Below are 25027 nucleotides of genomic sequence, written 5' to 3' on the forward strand. Positions count from 1 at the left end.
CTCTCTATGGAAAGAGGGGTGGGGGGGGGGGGGGGGGGGGGGGGGGAGGTGGCACTGGAATTCTTTAAGGGCTTATATCAGAATGGTAATTTTGCTAGCTTTGATCGCCTAGCTGCCAGATTTTCTTTGCATCACTCTCATTTTTTTCTGTTATTTGCAAATCAGACATTTTATACACCCAATTCATCTTTTTTAAATCTCGGCTTACCAAGATTTTTCCTGGGTCTGAAGAGAGTTGTGATGGATGTGCTTACTCTCTGGCCAATCGGACCCACATGTTTCGGTTTTGTCCTGAGCTTTCTAATCTTTGGGCATTCACATTTGCTACATTTTCAGAAGTGTTGAAAATTAATTTAAAGCCGTGTCCACTTTTGGCTATTTTTGGAGTTTCCCCCCTGAGAATATGATTTTACAAGGTGGGCGGGCAGATATGGAAGCCTTTGTTATGCTTTTGGCTCATTGGAGGATATTATTTGGCTGGAGGTCCCGCTCACCGCCTTCTGTTTTTCTTGCTGGGTCAAAGATATTATGCTTAAAACTTGAAAAACCAAACTTCACACTGAGGGGATCAGTTGACACATTTTATTTTGTTTGGTAATCTTTTATTTCTCCCATCTTGGACAATCTTGGCTGGGGAGTGGGGGAGCATGAGTGGTCCTCCTTCATCTCAGTGGGCCACAAGATTAATCATTAATCATGACCCCATGATTAAGATTAAATATATTTAATACACACCAAATGTTTCATAATGGATTGTAGAAAATGCTTAGTCGTTTATATATTGATAAAACTATCATCAACTTCAAATGGTAAAAACAAAATAAATATTTACGCTTTGGACAGAGGGACGCACGGCTCTCACAGTCAATGTTGTGTTCGGTCAGCACGCACCTCACTTCTCGTGTCTTTGTTTTACATGCCTATCATATCAGTCAGAACTACACAGATGGAATGTGGCAACCATGCACATGGGCAACGGGTCAACAAGATGTTTGGTGGGCCGCACTCAGAACCCTCATGTAGCCCCTGGGCGGCTGGTTGTCCACCACTTGGTTCGAGCGTATGTGTATCAGCTGTTCTTGCTGGGTGGCCCTCTTCTCATTAAATATATTGATGCTTTCTTCACATTATTCCACCAATAGTAAATAGGATGGTGCTGAATTAATAATGGGGAAAATAAGTGATTGCATTGCGTTTTGCTGTCACTGTATTTCTCAATAAATTAAGCTTTAAAAGAAAGAAACCATAATTTAAAATTTCAAAAGGCAGAGGTGTGGGGAAAAAAAATCTCTCAGAGGGTTGTGAGTCTTTGGAACTCACGTCTCCAAAATGTGGTTCAGGCAGAATATTTTTTAAGGCAGCGGGAGATAGATTATTGACAAGCTAGGGGAGGGAGGGGGCAGTGAAAGGTCATCGGGTTACACAGGAATGTGAAGTTAAGGTTTAAATCAGATCAACATGATCTTTTCGAATGGCGGAATAGGCGCGAGGGGCCGAGTGGCTTACTCGTGCTTCCAATTCGTAGGTTCGTATGTACTCCGCACCACGAGTGTGAAAGCAAGAGCTGTTGTGAAAAGCCTTTGTCCCAGGAGATCTGGTCACGTTCGTAACAAAAGAAGGCGGAGTTATCCCTCATTTGAACCAGAGGTTGTTATATGTCTGCCGTCTGGATCAGTGTACTCAGATTTAACAATTAACAACAATATGTTATGAATCTGTGACATTTCACCACACTGTTTTAGCTTTTCTGAAAGGCAAATGATAACGTGGTATCAGATGAATGTATACAGGTTCAAAGAACTTGGTTGGATTTAATGCACTGCTTAAATATTACAATAAAATAGTTAAATGATGCAGTGAGCTGCAGAATCAGTACAATATTTTTTTAATGAAATAAAAGGATTTCTCCAGAAGTCAATAGTATCTTCTAAAAAACATAATTCACGTAGATAAGTCTGATAAGTGACTGTTAGATGAAACTGCCAACATTATGCATTGGTAGATCTTTTAAATTTAATATACCCAGTTCATCCACAGGATTTACATCTTTTGTGAAAGTTAAAACTCTCAACCAGAACCACAATATATCCTTCACATTAAACGGTCCCATTATATTTCTTGTTGCTGCCTCATTCAAGTAGGGTGGCGAGAGTTGTTACTTCGGTGCATGGTGTTCCGTTGACTTGACGGTCCACTGGATTCTCCTCGCTCTGTAAAAGAAAATCGCATTTATAGAGCATCCTTCATGACCGCAGGGCGTTCCAAAGCACTTTGCAGCCAATGAAGTGCTTTTAAAGTCTAATCACTGTTTTAATGTGGGACATGCAGGCAATTGGTGTACAGTTAGCTCCCAGAAACAACAGTTATAATGAGCAAATCATTTGTTTTTTTGATGTTGTTTGAGCACCAGGTAACTCTCCTGCACTCTTTTAAATTGTGTGGCCTTTTTCATCTAACTGAAGGATGAGAGAGGGGCTCAGATAACTCACCTGAAGACAGCACCTCCAACTGCAGTAGTCCCCCAGTACTTCATTGGAGTGTCAGCCTTGATTTTAACTTTTGTACTCAAATCCTAGAGTGGGACCTGAACCCACAGACCCAGAGTGCTACCAGCTGAGCTGCGGCTGACACTTAAGAGGCAGCATAGGGCGGCGCGGTAGCACAGTGGTTAGCAGTGTTGCTTCACAGAGCCAGTGTTCCAGGTTTGATTCCCAGCTTGGTTCACTGTCTGTATGGATAGATAGATAGATAGAGAAATACAGCACAGAACAGGCCCTTCGGCCCACGATGTTGTGCCGAACTTTTGTCCTAGGTTAATCATAGATTATCATAGAATTTTGGACACTAAGGGCAATTTATCATGGCCAATCCACCCAATCTGCACATTTTTGGACTGTGGGAGGAAACCGGAGCACCGGAGTCTGCACGTTCTCCCGTGTTTGCGTGGGTTTCCTCCGAGTGCTCCAGTTTCCTCCCACAAGTCCTGAAAGACGTGCTGTTAAGTGAATTGATATCTGAATTCTCCCTTTGTGTACCCGAACAGGCGCCGGAGTGCGGCGACTAGGGGCTTTTCACAGTAACTTCATTGCGGTGGTAATGTAAGCCTACTTGTGACAATAAAGACTATATTCTTATTGTACTGAGTGTGCAGGTGCACTTGACAAATTGAATTTATATAGAGCCGTTAATACAAAAACATTCCAAGGCCTTTCTCAGGAGTGTTTTTATACAACATTGAACACTGAGCAACATACAAGATTTTGACAGGCTTGCTCAAAATCAGCTACTGCTTTCTCATATAGAATGATTTGCATAAGATCTGAGCATCACACGCTGATGGATAGTGTTCTACTAAGTTCCAGTTTTGCTTGTCAACATGCAAATGGTGGGAATGATAAATGATGATTTCACTCATTAAAAATTCCTTCCTGCGGTATATTCTCCCTCTCATCGTGACATATATAATTATAATCCATATAAACTGAGATTTTATGCCTTGGCTTACTTGTTCCATTTTTGTATTTATTTATTTGACATTGTTATTTGCCAATGTGTGCACTTATGTTCTGTGATACCATGAAACAGTAACAACTATCGCTTACTCTTCCCAAGCACCATCACCTGGGCCTGTTGCAAGATCTTTCAAGTGACAGAGACAGCAATGGCCTGCTTCGAACTTGAGGCAGACGCAGCATTCAAACATGGATGGCACATTGGTTAGCACTGCTGCCTCACAGCAACGGTGACCCGGGGTCAATTCCCCGCCTTGGGTGACAATCAATGTCAATTGGCAGATCTACTCCAATGTAACATTTATGATTTCTGAAACTCCGAACTAAGCTGATTTCGTTGTCCGGGAATAAAGTTTAAAACAGGAAGACACAACGTATTGATACAAATAGATAGCAGAACGGTATCTTTGCATCAACCATGTGCATTTCTGCAGCATTTTTCACAAACAGAAAGGTGCTTGAGGACAATTTACAGGGTGAAAAACCAAACAGGCACTGATCAGGAGAAAATGGTTGGGGGCGTGAAACAATGATTGAAGATAAAGGGCGTGATTTTCCAGCCTTGTTACGCGCACTCAAGCAAAATGAGGCCGGTGAATAGCGGGAGAGGCCAAAAACGGGAACCGCGCCAGCCGCCAAACAGTTTGCGATGCAACCGGCCTGTTGCCATAGGCGAATTCGGAATCTCGCCGTAGGTGGCGAGAAACCAATTATCACCACTTAAGCCCCATTTCCGTACAATTAACGAGAGCCACCCGTCATCCAATGGCCTCCTGTCGTTCACCGGCCTCCGCAGCAAGTGCTCACGCTGGCACCGATTAGTACTCCTTTTTAAAAACCCGACAGAAGGGCTTCTGTGGGGAGCTGACGACGTGAGTAACCATCTCTGCTCACAGGGAAAGAGCCCAAGGGCACTGGGCTTGCTGCTCCTGTGCTCGGTGGGGGATGGAGGACATTTGGTTGGGGATGGGAGGACCCTCTGCAGGGCTGGGCCACCATGGAAGGGTGGGGGGTTGCTGGGGATGCAACCGGGTGGGGGGCAACCGCTCGCTGCAACTCCATGTCAGCAGCAGTAGGGTCTGCAGCGTGTGTACCTGTTCTAGGGGCAATCTTTGTCCCTGCCCGTCTGCCCCAGACCCCCTATAATCCCCACTGGCTGCCGAGGCCTCTGGCCACGCAGACGGGTGGTTCTCGTTAATTGTATGGAAATAGGGAATTGGCAATCGTGGTTAACTGAGCACGTCACACAACCCAAGTGTATTCCCGTGGGTGGGCGGGCCACGTAACACATGGAAGACATTGCCTGGCATCCCAAACAGACCGTGATACCTGCACAGTGTTCCTGAACACTGCAGGAGGCAACGCCACACACGCAGCAGCGTTAACCTGAACACCCAGAGGTGAGGCACAGCTCCAGTGACATGTCCATGGTCGGAGGGTGGATGAGTGCCCCGGGGAGGGGTTCCAGGACCCGGTCCGGGTGGTTTTGGGAGCGGGTGGCCGGGGTAAAGGATCTGGGGACCGGTGAGGGGGGCCCACTGCGGCCTGGGGTACATGAGAAGGGTGTTCCGGTTAGGGTGGTGGGGGGGAGGTGAATCAATTGGGAAATGGAGGGTCCCGGGGTGGGAACCACTGCTGTTTGTCGGTCTAACACCATCTCCCAATGCCTTATAGATATTGAACGCTATGGCAGGAATGTTGGATGCCGAAGTTGCCGCGTGATGCTGGTGCTACACAATGCGACCAGAAACCAGAGAAGGCAGCAGCAGCAGAAGCATCTGCAGATGCTTAAGGCAGCGGCACATGTGCTGGACCCCGCCCCAAACCCTGAGGACCCGGCTGCCCATCAGGTCAGGGAAAGACCCAGAGCGGGAGTTCCATGACAGCCCAGGGTGTACAGCCGTCGCAGGTCATTCGAACAAATGACGGACAGGGCGTGTCGCAGGAAGTTCCACCTCCTCATGGACTTGGCATCACGTGGAGGAGACACCCGTTTCCGATGGCCGTCAAGGTCACTGCAGCCCTGAACGTTTTATGCCATGGGATCATTCCAGGGTGCGAGTGGGGACCTGTGTTGGATCTCATGGGCCACAGCCCACAGGTGTATCCGGCAGATCTCGAATGCCCTGTATACCCAGACGGAAGACTACATTGTTTTTGACATGGACCAAGCCCAACAGGATGCCCAGGCAGCAGGTTTCTCCACCATCGCCTGGATGCCCCAGGTCCAGGGAGTCATAGATGCCACGAATGTTGCCCTGCGCTCACCGGGCATCTGGGAGTGCCCTATGTCAACCAAAAGGGTTTTGACTCCCTGAACCTACAGATCGTGTGCGACCAACAGATGCAGATAATGCACGTGTGTGTCCGCTTTCCAAGAGTGTGCACGTCAACTACATCCTGGAGCAGTCAGATATCCCTGCCCTCTTCGAGGAGCACCCCAGAATGGATGGCTGGCTCTTGGGAGGATAAGGGATATCCACTGAGGACCTGGTTAACGAATCCAGTCTGGAGGCTGGAGACCAAAACAGAGACCCGCTATAATGAGGCCCATGCAGCCACCCGGACTGTCATTTTGCGGTGCATCAGACTCCTCAAGATGCAGTTCCGATGTCCTGACAGCTCTGGTGGTGCACTCCAGTATACCGCCCGGAGGGTCACCCACATTGTTATGGTCTGCTGTGTCCTCCACAACCTCGCACAGCAGCGGGGCAATGAGCTGGAGGTTGGTGATGATGAACATGTGGCCACCTCAGAGGAGGAGGTGGTGAACGCGGTCGAGGATGATGAGGAGGCGCCGGACCAGCAGGGGCTGGAGGACGAGGCCAGGGGGGAACCTGAGGACCAGCCAGAGGCCCAGCAAGCCCGTAGGGACAGGAAGGCCCTCATACTGGCCCGATTCACCTCGGACTTAGCCTGGTCTATCGTCACATTCTTACCCACCCGCCACCCCCATTTCCCACCCTCCCAGGTTATGTGTCACATCACTCCAAGGTGCTGGGACTGTGTCGGCACTGTCCGCGGGCCACTGTCAAGGGCAGAGGGGTGATGATACCCGCAGAGAGCTGGGCGCTGGTGCTCCTCAATCTATGCCTGTCTGCTGAGAGTTCGCTCACACCTATCACCTGGACGCGGCAATGCATTGCGGAAAAAAGTGAGAGGCTTCCTACTGGATGCGTACAAGGTTGTTTATTGTTCAATATATGCTTCCCCGCTAGTGCATCCCCCCCCCCCCCCCCCCCACCATCTCACTCCCCACCTACCCCTCACCCCCTACCTACCCTTTCCCCCCTCCCCCGGTGCCCTCAGTGATCCTCGATGTGCTTTGCCCTTCTAGCTGTACCACTGCACCTGGTTGTGTTCCCAGGATACACATCAGAGGTGGAGGCAACATCACTTTTGAGCCTTGTGGCTCACCCTCTGGGACCCTCGGGGGACAAGACACCCTTTCTGGCCTCCACCGCATCTAGGACATCCTTCCTGGCCTCCACCGCGTCCAGGAGCCTCCCCAGGTCAGCGTTCCTGAATCTTGGGGTCAGTCTCCTCGGCGCTATTGTTGCGAGCTGGCTGGGGTTGGCTGAGCAAGTGCTGCTTGATGTTGTTAGCGGCGGGGGGCTGGCGAGCACGGTCCCAGCGAATCAGCTGGCACACCGGAATTCGGGGCGAGAAGCCCGTGACCCGTGAGGCCTCGTTAAGTGTAACAATATTGTTGAATAGTGTTGCCGGCTCGCTGGGCCGAGCGCCGGGAAACCCGTGGCAATTCCCGGGTCCCGCAAGGATCTGTTCTGGGACCTCTGCTCTTTGTGGTTTTTATAAATGACTTGGGTGAGGAAGTGGAAGGGTGGGTTAGTAAGTTTGCTGATGACACGAAGGTAGGTGGAGTTGTAGACAGTGTTGAGGGTTGTTACAGGTTACGACAGGACATTGACAGGATGCACAGCTCGGCTGAGAAGTGGCAGATGGAGTTCAACCCTTGATAAATGTGAAGTGATTCATTTTGGAAGGTCGAATTTGAATGCTGAATACAGGGTTAAAGGCAGGATTCTTGCAAGTGTGGAGGAACAGAGGGATCTTGGGGTCCATGTACATAGATCCCTCAAAGTTGCCACCCAGGTTGATAGGGTTGTTAAGAAGAAGTATGGTGTGTTGGCTTTCATTATCAGGGGGATTGAGTTTAGAGTCGCAAGGTTTTGCTGCTGCTTTATAAAACTCTAGTTAGACCACACTTGGAATATTGTGTCCAGTTCTGGTCGCCTCATTATAAGAAGGATGTGGATGCTTTGGAGAGGATACAGAGGAGATTTACCAGGATGCTGCCCAGACTGGGGGGCATGTTTTATGAAGAAAGGTTGAGGGAGCTAGGGCTTTTCTCACTGGAGCGAATAAGGCAGAGAGGTGACTTGATAGAGATGTACAAGGTGATGAGAGACATGGATAGAGTGGATAGCCAGAGACTTTTCCCCAGGGTGGAAATGGCTGTCACAAGGGGACATAATTTTAAGGTGATTGGAGGAAGGTAAAGGGGGATATGTCAGAGGTAGGTTCTTTGCACAGAGAGTGGTGGGTGTGTGGAATGCACTGCCAGCAGAGGTGGTGGAGTCAGAGTCATTAGGGACATTTAATCAACTCTTAGACAGGCATATGGACAGCAGTAAATTGAAGGAATGTAGGTTAGGTTGATCTTAGATTAGGATAAATGGTCGGCACAACATCATGGGCTGAAGGGCCTGTACTGTTCAATGTTCTATATTCTAATTCCAGCTCCCTACAGCACTTTGTTTTGGGATGCTAGTGTAAGATTGAGCTGCTTAAAAAGAGAATTCCAGAAAGCGGGTCACATAGTGGCTGAAAATGCAGCTTTTGATCAGAACATGGAGTCAGTACTGGAGGAGCAGGGGAGTATGGTTAGAGATTGGAGTGGGGATGTGAACTATCGAGACAATTGAAGGCAATAATTCACTCCAGAAAGCAAAAGATTAGAATTTGAAAAAGCACAAATATCTATTTGTTACTTGTAAATATTTATAATTAGGTTATTTTGTGAATGGCTACATTGTGAATATTCATCACCAGGATTTGTTGACTTGTTTGCAAGACAGGATCCCCAAGACAGTTTTTCTGTGAGAGATCAGTCATGTTGAATACTGGATCACACCCAATGGTTGAGGGAATCATTATCTTATAGCAACAGCCACACAGTTGTGTTTTTACAGTTGGAACTGACTCCTCCCTGGAGCAAACTAATAGCTATGATCATGGCTAAATGCAGTATGCTGCTTCTTGCCAATTGGACATCCTCTGCTATATATTACCAGCTCACTGCTTACATGTTGGCCTGTTATGCACATTCACCCAACTCACTGGACACAGGGCACCTTTTCTACATAGTACCAAGCTCACTGCTGGCATAGTGTCCGCCAGTTGACTGCCAATGAGGCTTCCCCTGCTGCATATTGCCATTTTGTGGTTGGGAATATCTATTCCTGCTCACTCACTGTCCTTGAAACATGTCCTTCCATTCATCAGCTGCTCACTGCCCCTAGAGCAGGGGTGGGAAAACTACGGCCCGCGGGCCGCATGCGGCCCGCCAAAGATATTTCTGCGGCCCACCAAGTCATTAAAAAAAAAAAAAAAAAAATTTTTTTTTAAATTTTTTTTTTTTTTTTTTAATTTTTTTTTAAGGTTAATGGGGGGGGCTGTTGGGTTACTTACTGGTATAGGGTGGATACGTTGACTTGAGTAGGGTGATCATTGCTCGGCACAACATCGAGGGCCGAAGGGCCTGTTCTGTGCTGTACTGTTCTATGTTCTATATGAGGCGCCCAGAATCATAACCGGGTGAAGTAATTATTTTACTTAATATACTATGCGGCCCTTTGTGAATTGTGAATTTCTGAATGTGGCCCTTGCACGGAAAAGTTTGCCCACCCCTGCCCTAGAGCGTGATGCCAATGGAAAACAGTGATGGCTGACCAGCATGTTAGAATGAGAAAGACTAAGCAAGATCTTCAAGCTCACTGCCTGGCCTATTCCTGACATATTAAAACCTGTAGTAAATACGATTTGGTATTGCGTTGTAACAAAATTAAAAGAATAACTGGCAACAGAAAATAATCCTAATGCTAACGTATTGCAATGACCATTCCATTTGCTGCTTTGCTCATCCACTAGGTGGCAGCGCTACATCAACAGCAGGCAGACTTACTATGTTGATACAATATTGATCTAATTGGACACTTCAAATGTGAAACGTCCAATTAAATGACCACTTTTCTGTTTTTCGATTCCTTATAGGGCATTTCAAAATCAAAGAGGGCATTTCAAAATCAAACAGTTTAATCCAAAAGATGCACTTCAGTCTATTTGAATTTTAAACCTTCCTATCAATGCAGGAGGGTCCATTTTGATTATTTTAGGCAAATAACAGCTGTTGGAGATGATTCTGAGTCCAAACGATCATTACATTGCTTCACACTCTGCTGGGGAAGATTTAAACACTAAATTCCACATATACTGGTTCTGCTGAGAGGCTCTTGAGAAAGCATGACACCTCCTGGAAGAATACAATATCCACTAGATTTTGTTTCACGCAGATCATGTAGCCTTTGAGAACAAAGCCTTGAGAGAACAAATTCGATCACGACAATGCCACTGGGGTTATTGCAGGCCATACTTACAATTAATATTGAAATATGTTTCCTCTTTTATATTTTAATGATCCACTTAATTGTAGTGAATATACACTCAGAGGTTATGATATGTCATCTTTCTCCCCATGTCTGTGTGGGTTTCCTCCACGTGCTCCGGTTTCCTCCCCCCAGTTCAAGGATGTGCAGGTTAGGTAGATTGGCTATTCTAAATTGCCTCTTCAGTGTCCAAATGTTTCGGTGGGGTTACTGGATTACAGGGATATGGTGGAGGCGTGGGCTTAAATAGAACTCTTCCCAAGGCCGGTGCAGACTCAATGGGCCGAATGGCCTCCTTCTACACTGTAGGGATTCAATATGTCAACTCTATGGTGTTTATGATAGTTCACATCTTTCTCAAAAACATTTGACTGATGGTAGACAGTTTTGGAATCTTATTGTTACAAACAACGTTGGAGTATCCCAACTCTTGGGGGTCCAGTGTTTTGTGTTTGGAATGGTGAGAGGAATCACGTGGAACCGTAGTGAGAATGACCAGCCCAGTAATCATGCAATAATTATTGAAGACTACGTATTAAATTAAAGAAAAGCTGAACACAAACACACATGAACAGGACTATAATACTCTAAAATAATTAAGTATATCAATCACTCAACACATGCATAGTTTATGTAGAACATACACCTTGTTCCAAAATATATCTATGGTCCCTAAACTCGTTAAGACTGCCCCCTTCCCCCAAACAACATCCGCATTAAAAAATCTATAAGTCAAATCCAGTTTATAGTTATCACACAATACGGGACAGATAATAGTCTGGGAAATGTCTTTTCCTCGTCCAGCAAAGATATTTAAACTGCCGTTGCGAAGGTTTCTGAACTGTCTTGACTTAGATGCGGACCCAGCCTACTCGCTGTGGGTTGTGGACTGCCACTCCAGCTATTAGATGGAAACTGGTCTCTCTGCTTCTGAGGGCGGTGGTAATTATACCATTTTCCCCATTGGATTCTTCATTCTGTACTTGGCTGTCTGTCTCTCTCAAATTCCTTGACTCTAGAAATTAGCATGTGTATACCTCCACTGATCTTTCAGTCATCTAGGTAAGCTGTTTATACTAATAGGGCGATTTACACCTGATTCTGTTGAGATGCCTGCTAATCTCGTTACTGGAAAAGTTGCATCTCATCATGTCGTTTGAATGCTGTCGCTAGGCAGATTTCTACCTGTTACTGGGCAGATCGCAACCCTTCGTGCCTTGCTAAATTTGTTTTACTGCTGTCCTAGGCAGATCCATGACATCATGCATTTGGTAAAATTGGAGTATTTATTATGCAAAATATCACAAATAAAATGATTTCAGAATCTTATTGAATGGTGAAGACGTCTCAAGGGGCTACATGGCCTACCCTGCTCTTGTTTCTTATATTCTTAATTACCTATGAGGCCAGTTCAGTCTTACCATATGAACCTAACCTTTAAAAAAAAATGTTGTCAGGATGTGGGCAACACTGGCAAGGCAGCATTTAGTGACTAAGCCAAGTTGTCATGAAAAGCGAACGCAGGCCATCTGTAACGAGATAAAATGTGTCTTTGTGAATTAACCATCTCCAACAGTTTCTATCTTCAGGGTCACTGGCAATATCCTGTTCTGTCTCAACAGGCCAGTTAGAGGTGTGCAGATATCCTGAAGGATATCGAGATAGTAAGGGTCGAGGCCATGGAGGGATTTGCAAACAAGGATGAGAACTTAAAACTTGAAGCGTTGCTTAACTGGGAGCCAATGTCAGTGAGCTCAGATGTGATGGGTGAATGGAGCAATGAGAGTTAGGACATGGGAAGCAGAGTTTTGAATGACATCAAGTCCAGAGCAGATAGAACATTGAATTTTTCAGAGGCACCAAAGGCAAGGATGAGAGTTTCAGCAGCAGATGAGCTAGGCAGGGGGCGGAGTCAGGTGATACAATGGAGATGGAAATAAGCAGCCCGAGTGATAACATGGAAACCTGATCAGAAATCAAACATGACACCAAGTTTGCCAACAGTCGGATTCAGAGTCAGACAATTGCCTGGGACTGGTCTGGAGTTGTTGGCAACAGAGTAGAATTTGTCGCAGGGAATGAAGACAACGGCAGCAACGGACATCAAACAAGCAGTCTGACAATCTCGAGACAGTGAAGCGGTCGGCAGGGGTGATGAGGTATAACTGGATGTGGTTAATGTACTTGTGTAAACTGACAGAGTTTTCAGAATATATCGCTGAGGGACAGCATGTAGTTGATAAATAGGATAGGAGGATGCCAAATATAGATCCTTGGAGGAATACCAGAAATAAAGATCCAAGAGAAATTGCAGGTGACAGGATTTCTATCCAAGTTCGCAGCTCTTGGAAGTGCTGTAATATTGAAATCGCTTCTTGGAACTGAGGGTGAAGCTGGGTCTGTGAGTTCATGAAATCTTTCACATTTATAATTCAGGGGAGCAAAATAGAAGCAAATTCTTCAAATTCTTGTTGAGTTCGCTGACATGGATGTATCGATACTGGCACATGTCACCCTTGGTGTGAGTGACAGCAGGTTCTGGGGAAAGGCCTATGGAGCCCCTTCCTCAAGAGGTCTAAGACATGAGGTTAAAATGCTGCTAAGGAGGTATTGGCCATATCCCTGCAGTTATGTTTGGCTGAATAAGCTCAATGTTTGCAAACCAAGGTCCCAAGGGCCCATGAGGAGTATAAAAATAAATGAAGCTGCATGTTATTCAGACCAAAAGGCATACATCTTTTTTTAGTTGACAAAAAAAAAGATTTAACATGGGAAGCACTGAAAACGTCTTCAAAATGGAATTAATTGCATAGGATGTCTAGGGAAACAGATTCAGGTATTCACCAGAGAACTGAATTTTCAAAAGTATACTTTATTCATAAAATATCTGAAAGAACATTACACACATTTCCAGATTGGCCATCACAGAAAGTGCAATAATATTCAGATTTTTCTTTTACATAGATCATGTTGCACTCTGAGGTGCTTCAATACAAGCAAATGGACATTACAGACATTTCAAAATGGTCATTACAAAAGGTGCAATGAACTAAGTTGTCTACACAGATCATGTTGCACTCTGAGGTGCTTCAATACAATTGTCATGCAAGTAATATTCACCATATCCATTCAATGTGAGTCATACAGCCCAAAGGGTTCTATACAAATTCCAGCCCCTCAGTTCTCCATGTCTGAAAGGTTGTTCCCCATCATACCTCTGCAGTGGCTGCCCAAGCTTTAGTGCATCCCTTAACACGTATTCCTGGACTTTGGAATGTGCCTGTCTGCAACAATCCCTCGCAGACAACTTTGCATTGGAAGATCAACAGGTTTCAGCCAGGCCGAAGAGTGTCTTTCATCAAGTTGATGATCCCCCAACAGCAGCTGATATTTGTCAGGGAGTGATAAACTGCAACAAAAACCACCTCATCCCTCTCAAGATGTAAAGACACAATCCACAAGGTGAAAAAGTCTCTTTTCCACTACAGTCACCTCGATTGCAACATGCAGACAGGGCACGACTCCGGATGTGTGGAAAGGATCTGAGGGGGAGGGCCTTTCTCACCTCTAGCGAAGCCACATCTTGCCGCTTGTTTGAAAGTTCTGCCGATGAGGCATTCTGTCAAATTACTTTTGATAGTCTGCTCAGGGAACCATCGACAGGTTCCATCATCTAATAAGACTCTTTATTAAGTGTCACAAGTAGACTTACATTAACGCTGCAATTGAAGTTACTGTGAAAATCCCCTAGTCACCACACTCCGGCACCTGCTCGGGTACACTAAGGGACAATTCAGAATGTCCAATTCACCTAACAAGCACGTCTTTCGGGACTTTTGGGAGGAAACCGGAGGAAACCCACGCAGACATGGGGAGAATGTCCAGACTCCACACAGACAGTGGCCCAAGCCGGGATTCAAACCCAGGTCCCTGGCACTGTGAAGCAACAGTGCTAACCACTGTGCTACCATGCCGTCCCTCCTTTTCCCATCATCTCCTTTTCCCTTAGGGCCTCTAGAATGTCACATGCTTACCATTGTCTGATGGACTTGTGGTCCGAGGTGTTTTTCTGCATAACCTTTTGAACAAGGTGGTGGGGCACAGTCCAACTACTTGGAAGTGTCGAAGGAACACCTACAGCACCACCACTGGGAAAAAATACATATTGCAATCATTACCTCGAGTTACAGCCGATTTCCTTGGACCCCTCCCTTTCTTCATATATGTTGTCATAGATGTGTGTACAAGGAACAATTTCAAAATTTGCAGGTGAAACAAAACTTAGAAGTATTGTGAAAAGTGAGGAGGATAGTGAAAGGCTTCCAGAGAGCACAATAAATGTCAAATTTTGCTTTATAATGCTCCCGTGAAGCATCTTGGAATTTGAATTGTAATGGGGAAGTATGTGGACACAGCAAGCAATTAAGAAAGTTAGTGGAATGTTATTGCTAATTTCGTGGGAATTGAGTACAAAATAGGGAGGTTATGCTTTAGTTATAGAGGGCATTGGCGAGACCACATCTGGTGCACTGTGTATCGATCTCCTTATTTAAGGAAGGATGTAAATGCATTGGAAGCAGTTCAGAGGTTTATGAGTCTTATACCTGGAATGTACAGTCTGTCTTTGAGGAAAGATTGGACAGGATAGGCTTGCATCCGCTGGAGTTTGGAAGAGGAAGAGTTTTTAAATAAAACGTATAAGATCCTGAGGGGTCTTGACAGGGTGAATGTGGAGAGGATGTTTCCTCTTGTGGGAAAATCGACAATTCAGGGTCACTAAATATAAGTCAGAAGTGAGGAGAAATGTTTTCTCTCAGAGGATCGAGAGTCTTTGGAGCTATTCCTCAAAAGGCAGTAGAAGCAGAGTCTGTGAGTATTTTGTAAGGCTGAGGTAGATAAATTCTTGATTAGCAAGGGGGTGAAAGATCATCGGGGATAGGCAGAAATACAAAGTTGACGCCACAATCAGATGAGCCGGAGCAAGCTCAAGGGGCTGAGTGACCTACTCCTGCTCCTAATTTGTATGTAGAATATATGGACAAGTGTCAGTTTAAGTTTAATGCAGAGAACCGTGAAGTGATTCATTTCGGTAGGGAGGGAGAGGCCAGGTAACATAAAACAAAGCGTACAATTCTAAAGGGGCTGCAAGGGCAGTGGGATGTGGGGCTTTATGTGCAAAAATGATTGAAGGTGGCAGAACAGGATCAGAAAGTGGTTTAACAAAAACAGACATGATCTTGGGATTCATAAATAGATGTATTTTTTAAAAAATATTTTAGAGTACCCTATTATTTTTTTTCCAGTTAAGAGCCAATTTACCTTGCCTGCACATCTTTGGGTTGTGGGGGTGAAACCCACGTGGTCACGGGGAGAATGTGCAAACTCCACACAGACAGTGATCCAAGGCTGGGATCAAACCCGGGTCCTTAGTGGCGTAGGCAGCAGTGCTAACCACTGGGCCAGCGTGCTGCCCATAAATAATGTATTTAATACAAAAGTAAGGAAGTTACGGTAAAGCAGCATAAAATACTGTTTACGCCTCAACTAGAGCATTACGCCCAGTTCAGGGGACCGTCCTTTAAAGAAGAATGTGAAGGCGCAGAAAAGACTCACAAGGGTTCAGGAATGAGGAACTCTAGTTACGTGAATAGATGGTAGAAGCTGGAGCTGTTCTCTTGGGAGAACAATACATAGAGAAAAGATTGATCAAGATGTTCAAAATCATGAGGTATCTGGACAGATGAAAGGATCCAGAACCAGAAGTCACCAATTTATGGCAATTGGCAAAAGAAGCAATGATGTCACCAGGAAGAATCTTGTTACACAACGAGTGTTCGGATCTGGAATACACTGCCTGAGTGTGCATTGGAGGCAGATTCAATTGAGGCCTTCAAAAGAGAATTGGGTAAGTGTCTGAAGAGAAAATAATTTGCCGGGCTGTGAGAAAAGTGGAGAGCTGGCATGGACATGATAGCCTCCTTCTGTGCTGTAACCATTTCGCGATTTTATGCTGAGTTTCGGACCATCTAGCAGGAGCACTTATAGAACAGCACAGATCATGTACTGCCTTGTTTAAAGAAACAACAAAGATATAAGTGTAGCAAAAGAGGGGCTAATGAGCATAGTAAAAGGGAACCGCAGATCATTGGCAGATAACTTACAAGTCTAAAGCAGGGGTGATAACATGGATAGGTATTTGAAAAAATAAAAACTATAAAATGGTAGAGAATTGTGATTAGTGTTGATGGAATTAGTTAAACCAGAGTTGGTCCCTTGGGTGAATGGCAATGGTAAAGTGAAGGACATGCCAGATGAGGTTACCGGTTGTGCTGGAATACAATTCTGCTGCTGCCGGTGGCCCAAAGGGCGGCATGATTTCCCTGTCTTGAGCTGGTTGATGTGCTCAGAATCTATCCCAACATAATGGAGGATGTTCTCAGTGGTGTTAACAAGTGGAACTTTTTTAAAAGTTTCTTTTAAAGAATTTTCAGCTTCTTTTGAGTTCCTGCTTGGGATGTTAGCATTGCAGGCAAGGCCTGCATTTGTTGCCCAGCAATAATTCAATTAGAAAAGGTAGTAGTAAGCTGCCTTCTTCAACCACTGCAGTCCATGTCGCAAAAATGCACCCACAGTGCGGTTAAGGAGGGAGTTCCAGGATTTTGACCCAGTGCTGGTGACAGAGCAGCAATATACCTGTAGTTCCAAGTCAAGATGGTGCAAGTGGCGGTGTCTCCCTGTGTCTGCTGTTTTTCTAGATGAAGCTCATGAACTTGGGTGGTGCAGTTGAAGGAGCCATGCCAAACTACTGCAGTCCATCTTGTAAATGGTATACACTGCTGCCATTGTGTCCTGGTGAGAGAGGGATAATATTTAAGGTGGTGGATTGGGTGCCAATCAAATGTACTACTTTGTCCTAGACAGTATAAAGCTCCTTGCGTTTGTTGGAGCTCCATTCAGCCAGGTGGCGAGTATTCCATTGCACTCCTGTTTAGTGCCTTGTAGATGGCTGGCAAGCATTAGGCTGCCAGGAGATGATTTTCACTACAGAATTCTGACCTGCTCTTGTAGCCACATTTATGTGGCAGGTCCAGTGTAGTTTCTGGCCAAAGGTAACCTTCAGGATGCTGATGGTGGGGGATCAGTGATAACAATTGCATTGAATATCAAGAGATGGTTAGACTCTCTCTTGTTGGAGATAGTTATTGCCTGCCTTTTGTGTGGCACAAATGTTATTTGCCACTTACCAGCTCAAGGCAGACTGTTGTCCAGATCTTGTTGAATATGGGCATGGACTGCTTCGGAATGAGGTACAGTTGGAGGGGAGATCATGATTGAAACATCTGAGGGCAGCACGGTGGCTCAGTGGTAGCACTGCAGTCTCACGGCGCCGAGGTCCCAGGTTCGATCCCGGCTCTGGGTCACTGTCTGTGCGGAGTTTGCACATTCTCCCCGTGTTTGCGTGGGTTTCACCCCCACAACCCAAAGATGTGCAGGCTAGGTGGATTGGCCACGCTAAATTGCCCCTTAATTGGAAAAAATTAATTGGGTACTCTAAATTTATAAAAAAAAAAAAAAAAAATGATTGAAACATCTGGAGACAGTGGAGCCTTAGTCACTACCTTTAGGATGAGCGGAAACAAGGTCTTGGGGTTCAGATGATTGGCCTCCAACAATCACCTGTGTGCTTGGTATGACTCCAACCACAAGGGTCTGGAGCTAAGTGTAATATTAGGTGGAACAATGGCTAGTACTGCTCCCTCACAGCGCCAGTGACCTGAGTTAGATTCCAGCCTTGGGCCACTGTGTGTGGAGTTTGCATGCTCTCCCAGTGTCTGCATGGATTTTCTCCAGGTGCTTTGGCTTCCCCCCACAGTCCAAAGATGTGCAGGTTAGGTGGATTGGCCACACTAAGTTGCCCCTTAGTGTCCAAAGATGTGCAGGTTCGGTGGAGTTACAGGGATGTGGCGGAGGAAGTCGACCTAGGGAGGGCGCTCTTTCAGCGGGCCAGTAGACTTGATGGGCTGAATGGCCTCCTTATGCACTGTAGGGATTCTCTGGATAGTTCTTTGTAAGGAGCTCCAAACTGTAGTAATAGAATGTGTCAAAGTAAGCTTGAGGGCCCATGTCAATCAATCCATTGGTTTAAGTTTGGGGGAAAAAAACAAATCATTTGTATGTCAAAACGCTAGATTTTTTGAAGAGTTGGTCTTTGGATTCATGCGACATTGGGATTGGAAATGTCAATTTAGATCATGAAACCTTCAATATAAATGCTGATCTTTTTCTTATTTCACAGGGTGCTGGCAAAGCTGCTTTTACTGCTTTCCTGAGATGTGAAGCTGCCTTTCTGAATCTTTGTGGTCCCCGTGCTCCTCGATGGCAGTGTTTTTTTCAAACATTTTTGTCTGAAACCCATTTTTACCAACTGGCCATCCTCTGCAACACACGCCGGCTGATCTTTGCAACCCATGCCAGCCGGCCTTCGCGAACCATGCCCCCCAATCTTCACGACCCACAACTTTCGCTTACCTTTTTTCATAATCTTTTTATTTAAGGCATTTTCACATGAATAAACAAAAGCAGATGAACAACCAAATTATAAACAACCAGTCCCCCTCCGCTCCCCTAATAACGCCCACTTCTCCAATCCCGCCTTCCCCATTTTAACCCCCTGATCTTTATAAAGTAATCTTTATTGTCACAAGTAGGCATTAACACCGCAATGACGTTACTGTGAAAAGCCCCTAGTCGCCACATTCCAGCGCATGTTCGGGTACACAGAGGGAGAATTCAGTGTCCAAATTACCTAACAGCACCTCTTTCGGGACTTGTGGGAGGAAATCGGAGCACCCGGAGGAAATCCACGCAGACATGGGGAGAACGTGCAGACTCCTCACAGTGACCCAAGCCGAGAATCGAACCTGGAACCCTAGAGGTGTGAAGCAACAGTGCTACCCACTGTGCTACCATGCTGCCCTTACCCTCCTCCCCCCCATCCCCGTCCCCAGCAGAACCCTCAAACCTCCTTAAAGAAATCAATAAACAGCTTCCACCTCCGAGTGAACCCATTCACTGACCCCCTCACGTTGAACTTGACCTTCTCCAGCCTCAGGAATTCCGCCAGTTCGCTCACCCACACCCCTGCGTCCGGCGGCTTCGAGTCCCGCCATCCGAGTAAAATCCGTCTCCGGGCGGATAGGCAAAAACCAGAACATCGGCCTCTCTCACCCCCTGGACTCCTGGGTCTTCCGACACCCCGAATATCACCTCTCTGAACTCGGGACCGCTTTCACTCCCAGCACCTCGGACATTACATTCGCAAACCCCTGCTAGAACCCCTTCAACTTTGGACACACCCAGCACGTGAATTACCTGATTCTTGGCTCCCCGCATAACGCCCACATCTAACCTCCACCCCCCCCCCCCCCCCCCCCCCCCCGCCCCCAAAAGAACCTACTCACCCTTGCTACTGTCATATGTGACCCAGTTATTACTTTAAACTGGATGGGGCCTTAACCTCGTACACGACAGGACCCACCTCCCCCTAGCGTTTTATATCCCCCACCAGGGGGATACTCCCTGTAGACATCGGACACCTTCCCCTCCCCTAATCTTGTCCCTTTACAGCACCTTGTCTTGCAACCACAGGGGCGGCAACCCAGAAAAAGCAGCACCTCTCTCCTCATGAAATCCCAGACGTGCAGGTTCCTAAAACTGCTCCCCTGGCAGCTTGTACTCTTCCTCCAACCTTGTAAATTTTCCCCCTATGAACAGATCACCAAATTGCTCAATCCCTGCTTGCCAGTGCCCCCAAAACCTCTCATCCAACCCACCACCCAGGCGCAAACCTATGGTTGTCGCAGATTGGTGCCCACACACCGGCACCCTCCAGTCCCAAATGCTGCCTCCACACCCTTAGAGCCAACACCACCATCACTGGACTCACGTACTCCATTTTTTCTACAGGTGAGCCTGATTGGTCCTCCCAACCTCACTTACTCTGTCATTCAATGTTACATTTCTGCTACGGACTTCAGTTCATGATTTAAGTTCTCACTGCAAATGTTGAAAAAAAACATTGAAAAGAAAATTAGCACAGGGCTAAATTGCTGGCTTTGAAAGCAGACTAAGGCAGGCCAGCAACATGGTTCAATTCCCATACCAGCCTTCCCGAACAGGTGCTGGAATGTGGTGACTAGGGGCTTTTCACAGTAACTTCATTTGAAGCCGACTTGTGACAATAAGCGATTTTCATTTAATTTCAAATCAAGAGGTTTGATGTTTGTCCTCAAAAGTCACTATTTTTCGTCTTAAAACCCTCAAAACAAGTGATTTGAATCTTTAATTTGCCAGCTCATGTATAACATATATGAACTTTGCATCCTTATTTGCATTGGCACAATTAATAAACCCACACCTCAAGGAATCATCTTTATGCTGCTTTGTTCCTGATGTCAGCCTCTTCTTCATGGGTTGTTCACCAGAGGCCCTGGAGCTCACACCAGCATTGCTGGCTGCTACAGAAGGAATCTCATTGCTGGAGGGATCTCTCTCGCACCCAGAGCATGTGACGTCAGTGTGTGGGGCAGGTGAACTGCTGCTCTCTGCCGCCGCTTTGAGAGACCTCATCGATTTTCAGAAAGGATCTGGGTCAGCGCGTTGATGTCAGGAGGAGGCGTCTGCCTCACTGGGCTCCGGGCACTGTCCAGGGGGCAAGCAAATGCGGGACAGCCGGCATTTCTGAAAGCTAGTCGCAGCCGTTGGGCACTTCTTCCCGCGATTGGGAACACCGCAACCCATGGCCGCGCCATCCACCCATGGATCATGACCATGAGTTTGCAAATGACTGCTCTGTGGAATGCTCCAACTCCTTCTCAAGCAATTATAACTCCCTCTGCAGTGTAGATATTCAATAGTCTACTCACAGTGAATTAACCACACTGCACGGTGGTTATGAAGTGTCTTGGGGCATTCTACTGCTATGAAAAATATCAATAAATCTGGAAATATATATTGTCATGTGAGAGTACCTTTAAGAAATGTTTGTTTATAAATGGGTATGTATATAAATATCTGTAGTGAGTGTACCTTTAAGAAATGGTCGTTTACTACTGTAGTGATGTTAGAGAGTGGGTGGAGTTGGGCTGTTTGTCAGCTTTTGACTTTCGTTTTTGAGCAGGCTGCAGTGTATGTTTTAGTTTCCTTTTCAGTGTTGGAGCTGAAGCCAGACCAAGCAAGGGCACTGCTGTTCTCTCTGCCATCAAAAGACTATCTCTTGATCATTGGGTGAATTCAGAATTATAAATGTTTTCAGTAGCGACTTTAACCAGACGTGCTTCTGATAAAGGTTTCGTTTTTAAGTTGTATGGATGTTAAAAAGGAAAGTTTCAAGGATTACTTAGTGTTGTAGTCTTTGGGGGGTTGTATTTGAATTAATGGTTGCTAAGGTGTACACTATGTTTTAAAAAGGATGCGTTCATAGAAAAAACATTGTTTTGCTTTAAAAAAAAACGTTTCCATTTCTGCTGTACCACACTGTAGAGTGGGCCGTGTGCTCCCCATACCACAATCTATTAAAAGTTGTGGGGCCGGTGAACTCAATGATATGAAAAATGAAAATGAAATGAAAATCGCTTATTGTCACGAGTAGGCTTCAGTGAAGTTACTGTGAAAAGCCCCTAGTCGCCACATTCCGGCACCTGTCCGGGGAGGCTGGTACAGGAATCGGACCATGCTGCTGGCCTGCTTTAAAAGCCAGCGATTTAGCCGAGTGAGCTAAACCAGCCCTTTGGGGTTCTCTAAACCCTGGCCCAGAACAATGTATATAATGCTTTTTTTCTTTACTTCGAATTAAATTTTAAGCCATGGTGCAAAGACACATTGACTGTAGCCTGCAGGGGTGTCTTTTATAGGGGCGGGGGAATCTCAATCTTACAATTCTCTGTGGAGAATGATATTCAGATGACAAACAACCGGCCGGCCGGCCACCCACGGACAGGGCCGCTCACCTCAGCCGGGAGCCGCTCCCAATCCCGGCCGCCGGCGCCCTTGCACTGAGCCCCAACCGTCAGCGCAGGACCCCGTTCGGCCGGGGACGCAGTCACGCCAGTTTTTCCACCTCGTTCACAGGGAGACGTCACCTCCTGCGTTTATTTCACTACCAAATCTGAAAGTCGAAAGGGAGTGACCGTGGCCCTTGTTTGCGCGGTGAAGCCCGGGCGGGGGTGAGGGTGCGTTTTGATCAGGCGGTGGTTCCGGCCCTCCCCCGCTCGGGTCCTGGCGGCAGGGCGGCGCGGGGGCTGATGGGACCGGCCGAAGTTGTTGCCGTGGAGCCGGAGGCGCCGGGCGAGGCGGCCAGATCCTCCATGGAGAAAGTAGCCAGCGAGAAGCTGCGGCTGATCGTCTGCTTCCTGGGAGTCTTCGTCTGTTACTTTTACTACGGGATTTTGCAGGAGTCGATGTGAGTACTCGGGAGCCCGGGAATTGAGAGAAAGGAGTTCCCTGGATTAAATGGCGGTGCAGCTTGTTCCTGGATCGTCAGCATTGTGTGGAGGAGGTGGAGCAGCACTGGGACTGGGACTGGGACTGGGCAACCCCCCCCCCCCCCCCCCAAAAGCTGGCTGGAAATAGACTTGTCCACACTAAAGCATAGAATCAAATGAAATAATACACATGATTACATGATGCACTGTTCACATATGACCGCTTTGGTTATTCTGTAATTGTAGAGTTAGATTCATTATAACCATGCATTGGAAACCAATTTTAATATAGGATTGTTTCAGATCCTCTACTTCCTTTCCATTAACCAATCCTCTTCATGGTAATATGTTACCTCACCCCCTAATGCACCTCCACCTTGTGTATTACCCTTTCACGTGGCAACTGTTTGAAAGCCTTGCAAGTCCAGTCATGCTACATCTACTGGTTCCTCCTTATCTACCCTACTAGTTACATCCTCAAAAAAAAGTGATTCACCGTTGAAGGAGCTGCGCTCCGAAAGCTAGTGATTTGAAACAAACCTGTTGGATTTTAACCTGCTGTTGTAAGACTTCTTACTGTGCCCACCCCAGTCCAACGCCGGCATCTCCACATCAAAAAAAAGTTTGAAGATGGGCAGGTTAGGTGGATTGGCTGTACTAAATTGGCCTTAGTGTCCAAAGACTTCAGGTTAGGTGGGGGTTCCAGGGATAGGGTTGGGGGAAGTACGGCTTGGTCAGGTATTCTTTCGGATTGTCAGTGCAGTATTGATAAGCCAAGTGGACGCCTCCTGCACTATAGGGATTCTATGAAATAAATTTGTCAAACATAATTTCCCTTTCCGAACATCATGGCTGATTGTATCATGATGTTTTAAGTGCATGTTAAGACTTTCTTAATAAGTAACATTTTCCCAAAGACTGATGTCAGAACTACTGGATTGTAGTTTTGTATTTTCTCTCTAATTTCTTGATTAATGGATTCTTTTTCTAATTTTAATTTGCTGGGACTGGTCAATAATTTTAGAAAGCCATAACCAGTGCATCCATAATGTCTGCAACCATCTTAGACCCTTGGATGTAGATCATCAGGCCCATGGATTTGTTGGCATTTAGTACCTTAAGTCTCCAAGATTTTCTCTTTGCTGATTTAATACATGAAGTTGGCACAGTGGTTATAATAATAATCTCTATTGTCACAATAGAGATTGGGCAGCACGGTAGCATTGTGGATAGCACAATTGCTTCACAGCTCCAGGGTCCCAGGTTCGATTTCGGCTTGGGTCACTGTCTGTGTGGAGTCTGCACATCCTCCCCGTGTGTGCGTGGGTTTCCTCCGGGTGCTCCGGTTTCCTCCCACAGTCCAAAGATGTGCAGGTTAGGTGGATTGGCCATGCTAAATTGCCCTTAGCGTCCAAAATTGCCCTTAGTGTTGGGTGGGGTTACTGGGTTATGGGGATAGGGTGGAGGTGTGGACCTTGGGTATGGTGCTCTTTCCAAGAGCCGGTGCAGACTCGATGGGCCGAATGGCCTCCTTCAGCACTGTAAATTCTATGATCGAAGTAGGCTTAGCATCCTATCTGGCTGCATCACAGCCTGATATGGTAACTGCTCGGCCCAGGACCGCAAGAAACTTCAGAGAGTCGTGAACACCGCCCAGTTCATCACACAAACCTGCCTCCCACCATTGACTCCATCTACACCTCCTGCTGCCTGGGGAAAGCAGGCAGCATAAACAAAGACCCCTCCCACCCGGCTTACTCACTCTTCCAACTTCTTCAATTGGGCAGGAGATACAGAAGTCTGAGAACACGCACGAACAGACTCAAAAACAGCTTCTTCCCCGCTGTTACCAGACTCCTAAATTACCCTCTTATGTACTAACCTCATTAACACTACACCCTGTACGCTTCATCCGATGCCGGTGCTTATGTAGTTACATTGTATACCTTGTGTTGCCCTATTATGTATTTTCTTTTATTCCCTTTTCTTCCCATGTACTTAATGATTTTGCTCGCAGCAAAATACTTTTCATTGTACCTCGGTACACGTGACAGTAAACAAATCAATCCAATCCAATTAAACATTGTAATGAAGCTGTGAAAAGCCCTAGTCGCCACATTCCGGTGTCTGTTCTGGTATACAGAGGGAGAATTCAGAATGTCCAAATTACTTAACAGCACGTCTTTTGGGACTTGTGGGAGGAAACCGGAGCACCCGGAGGAAACCCACGCAGACATGGAGAACGTGCAGACTCCACGCAGACAGTGACCCAAGCCAGGAAACAAACCTGGGACCCTGGAGCTGTGAAACAACAGTGCTACCCACTGTGCTGCTCTAGCACTGCTAG

General features: G+C 46.3%; 1 protein-coding gene and 1 long non-coding RNA gene across 2 annotated transcripts in view; one reads left to right on the forward strand and one right to left on the reverse strand.

Annotated features, from left to right (window-relative positions):
* Positions 1–1868: 1868 nt before the first annotated feature.
* Positions 1869–14434, reverse strand: LOC119954055. The gene is made up of 2 exons (XR_005458158.1): positions 14377–14434; positions 1869–2210 (listed from the first exon to the last, which is right to left on the reverse strand). It is a non-coding gene; the product is annotated as an uncharacterized LOC119954055 (long non-coding RNA).
* A 7973-nt stretch (positions 14435–22407) lies between these two features.
* The window catches only part of slc35b1 (solute carrier family 35 member B1), a 38642-nt gene continuing 36022 nt past the window's right edge, over positions 22408–25027 (forward strand). Inside the window, exon 1 of the mRNA XM_038778836.1 lies at positions 22408–22658. Coding sequence (XP_038634764.1) covers positions 22501–22658 — 158 coding nt within the window. The 5' untranslated portion in view covers positions 22408–22500. The remainder of the gene's footprint in view (positions 22659–25027) is intronic.

Source organism: Scyliorhinus canicula, chromosome 19 (genome assembly GCF_902713615.1).
Source record: "Scyliorhinus canicula chromosome 19, sScyCan1.1, whole genome shotgun sequence".
NCBI classification, from domain to species: Eukaryota; Metazoa; Chordata; class Chondrichthyes; order Carcharhiniformes; family Scyliorhinidae; genus Scyliorhinus; species Scyliorhinus canicula.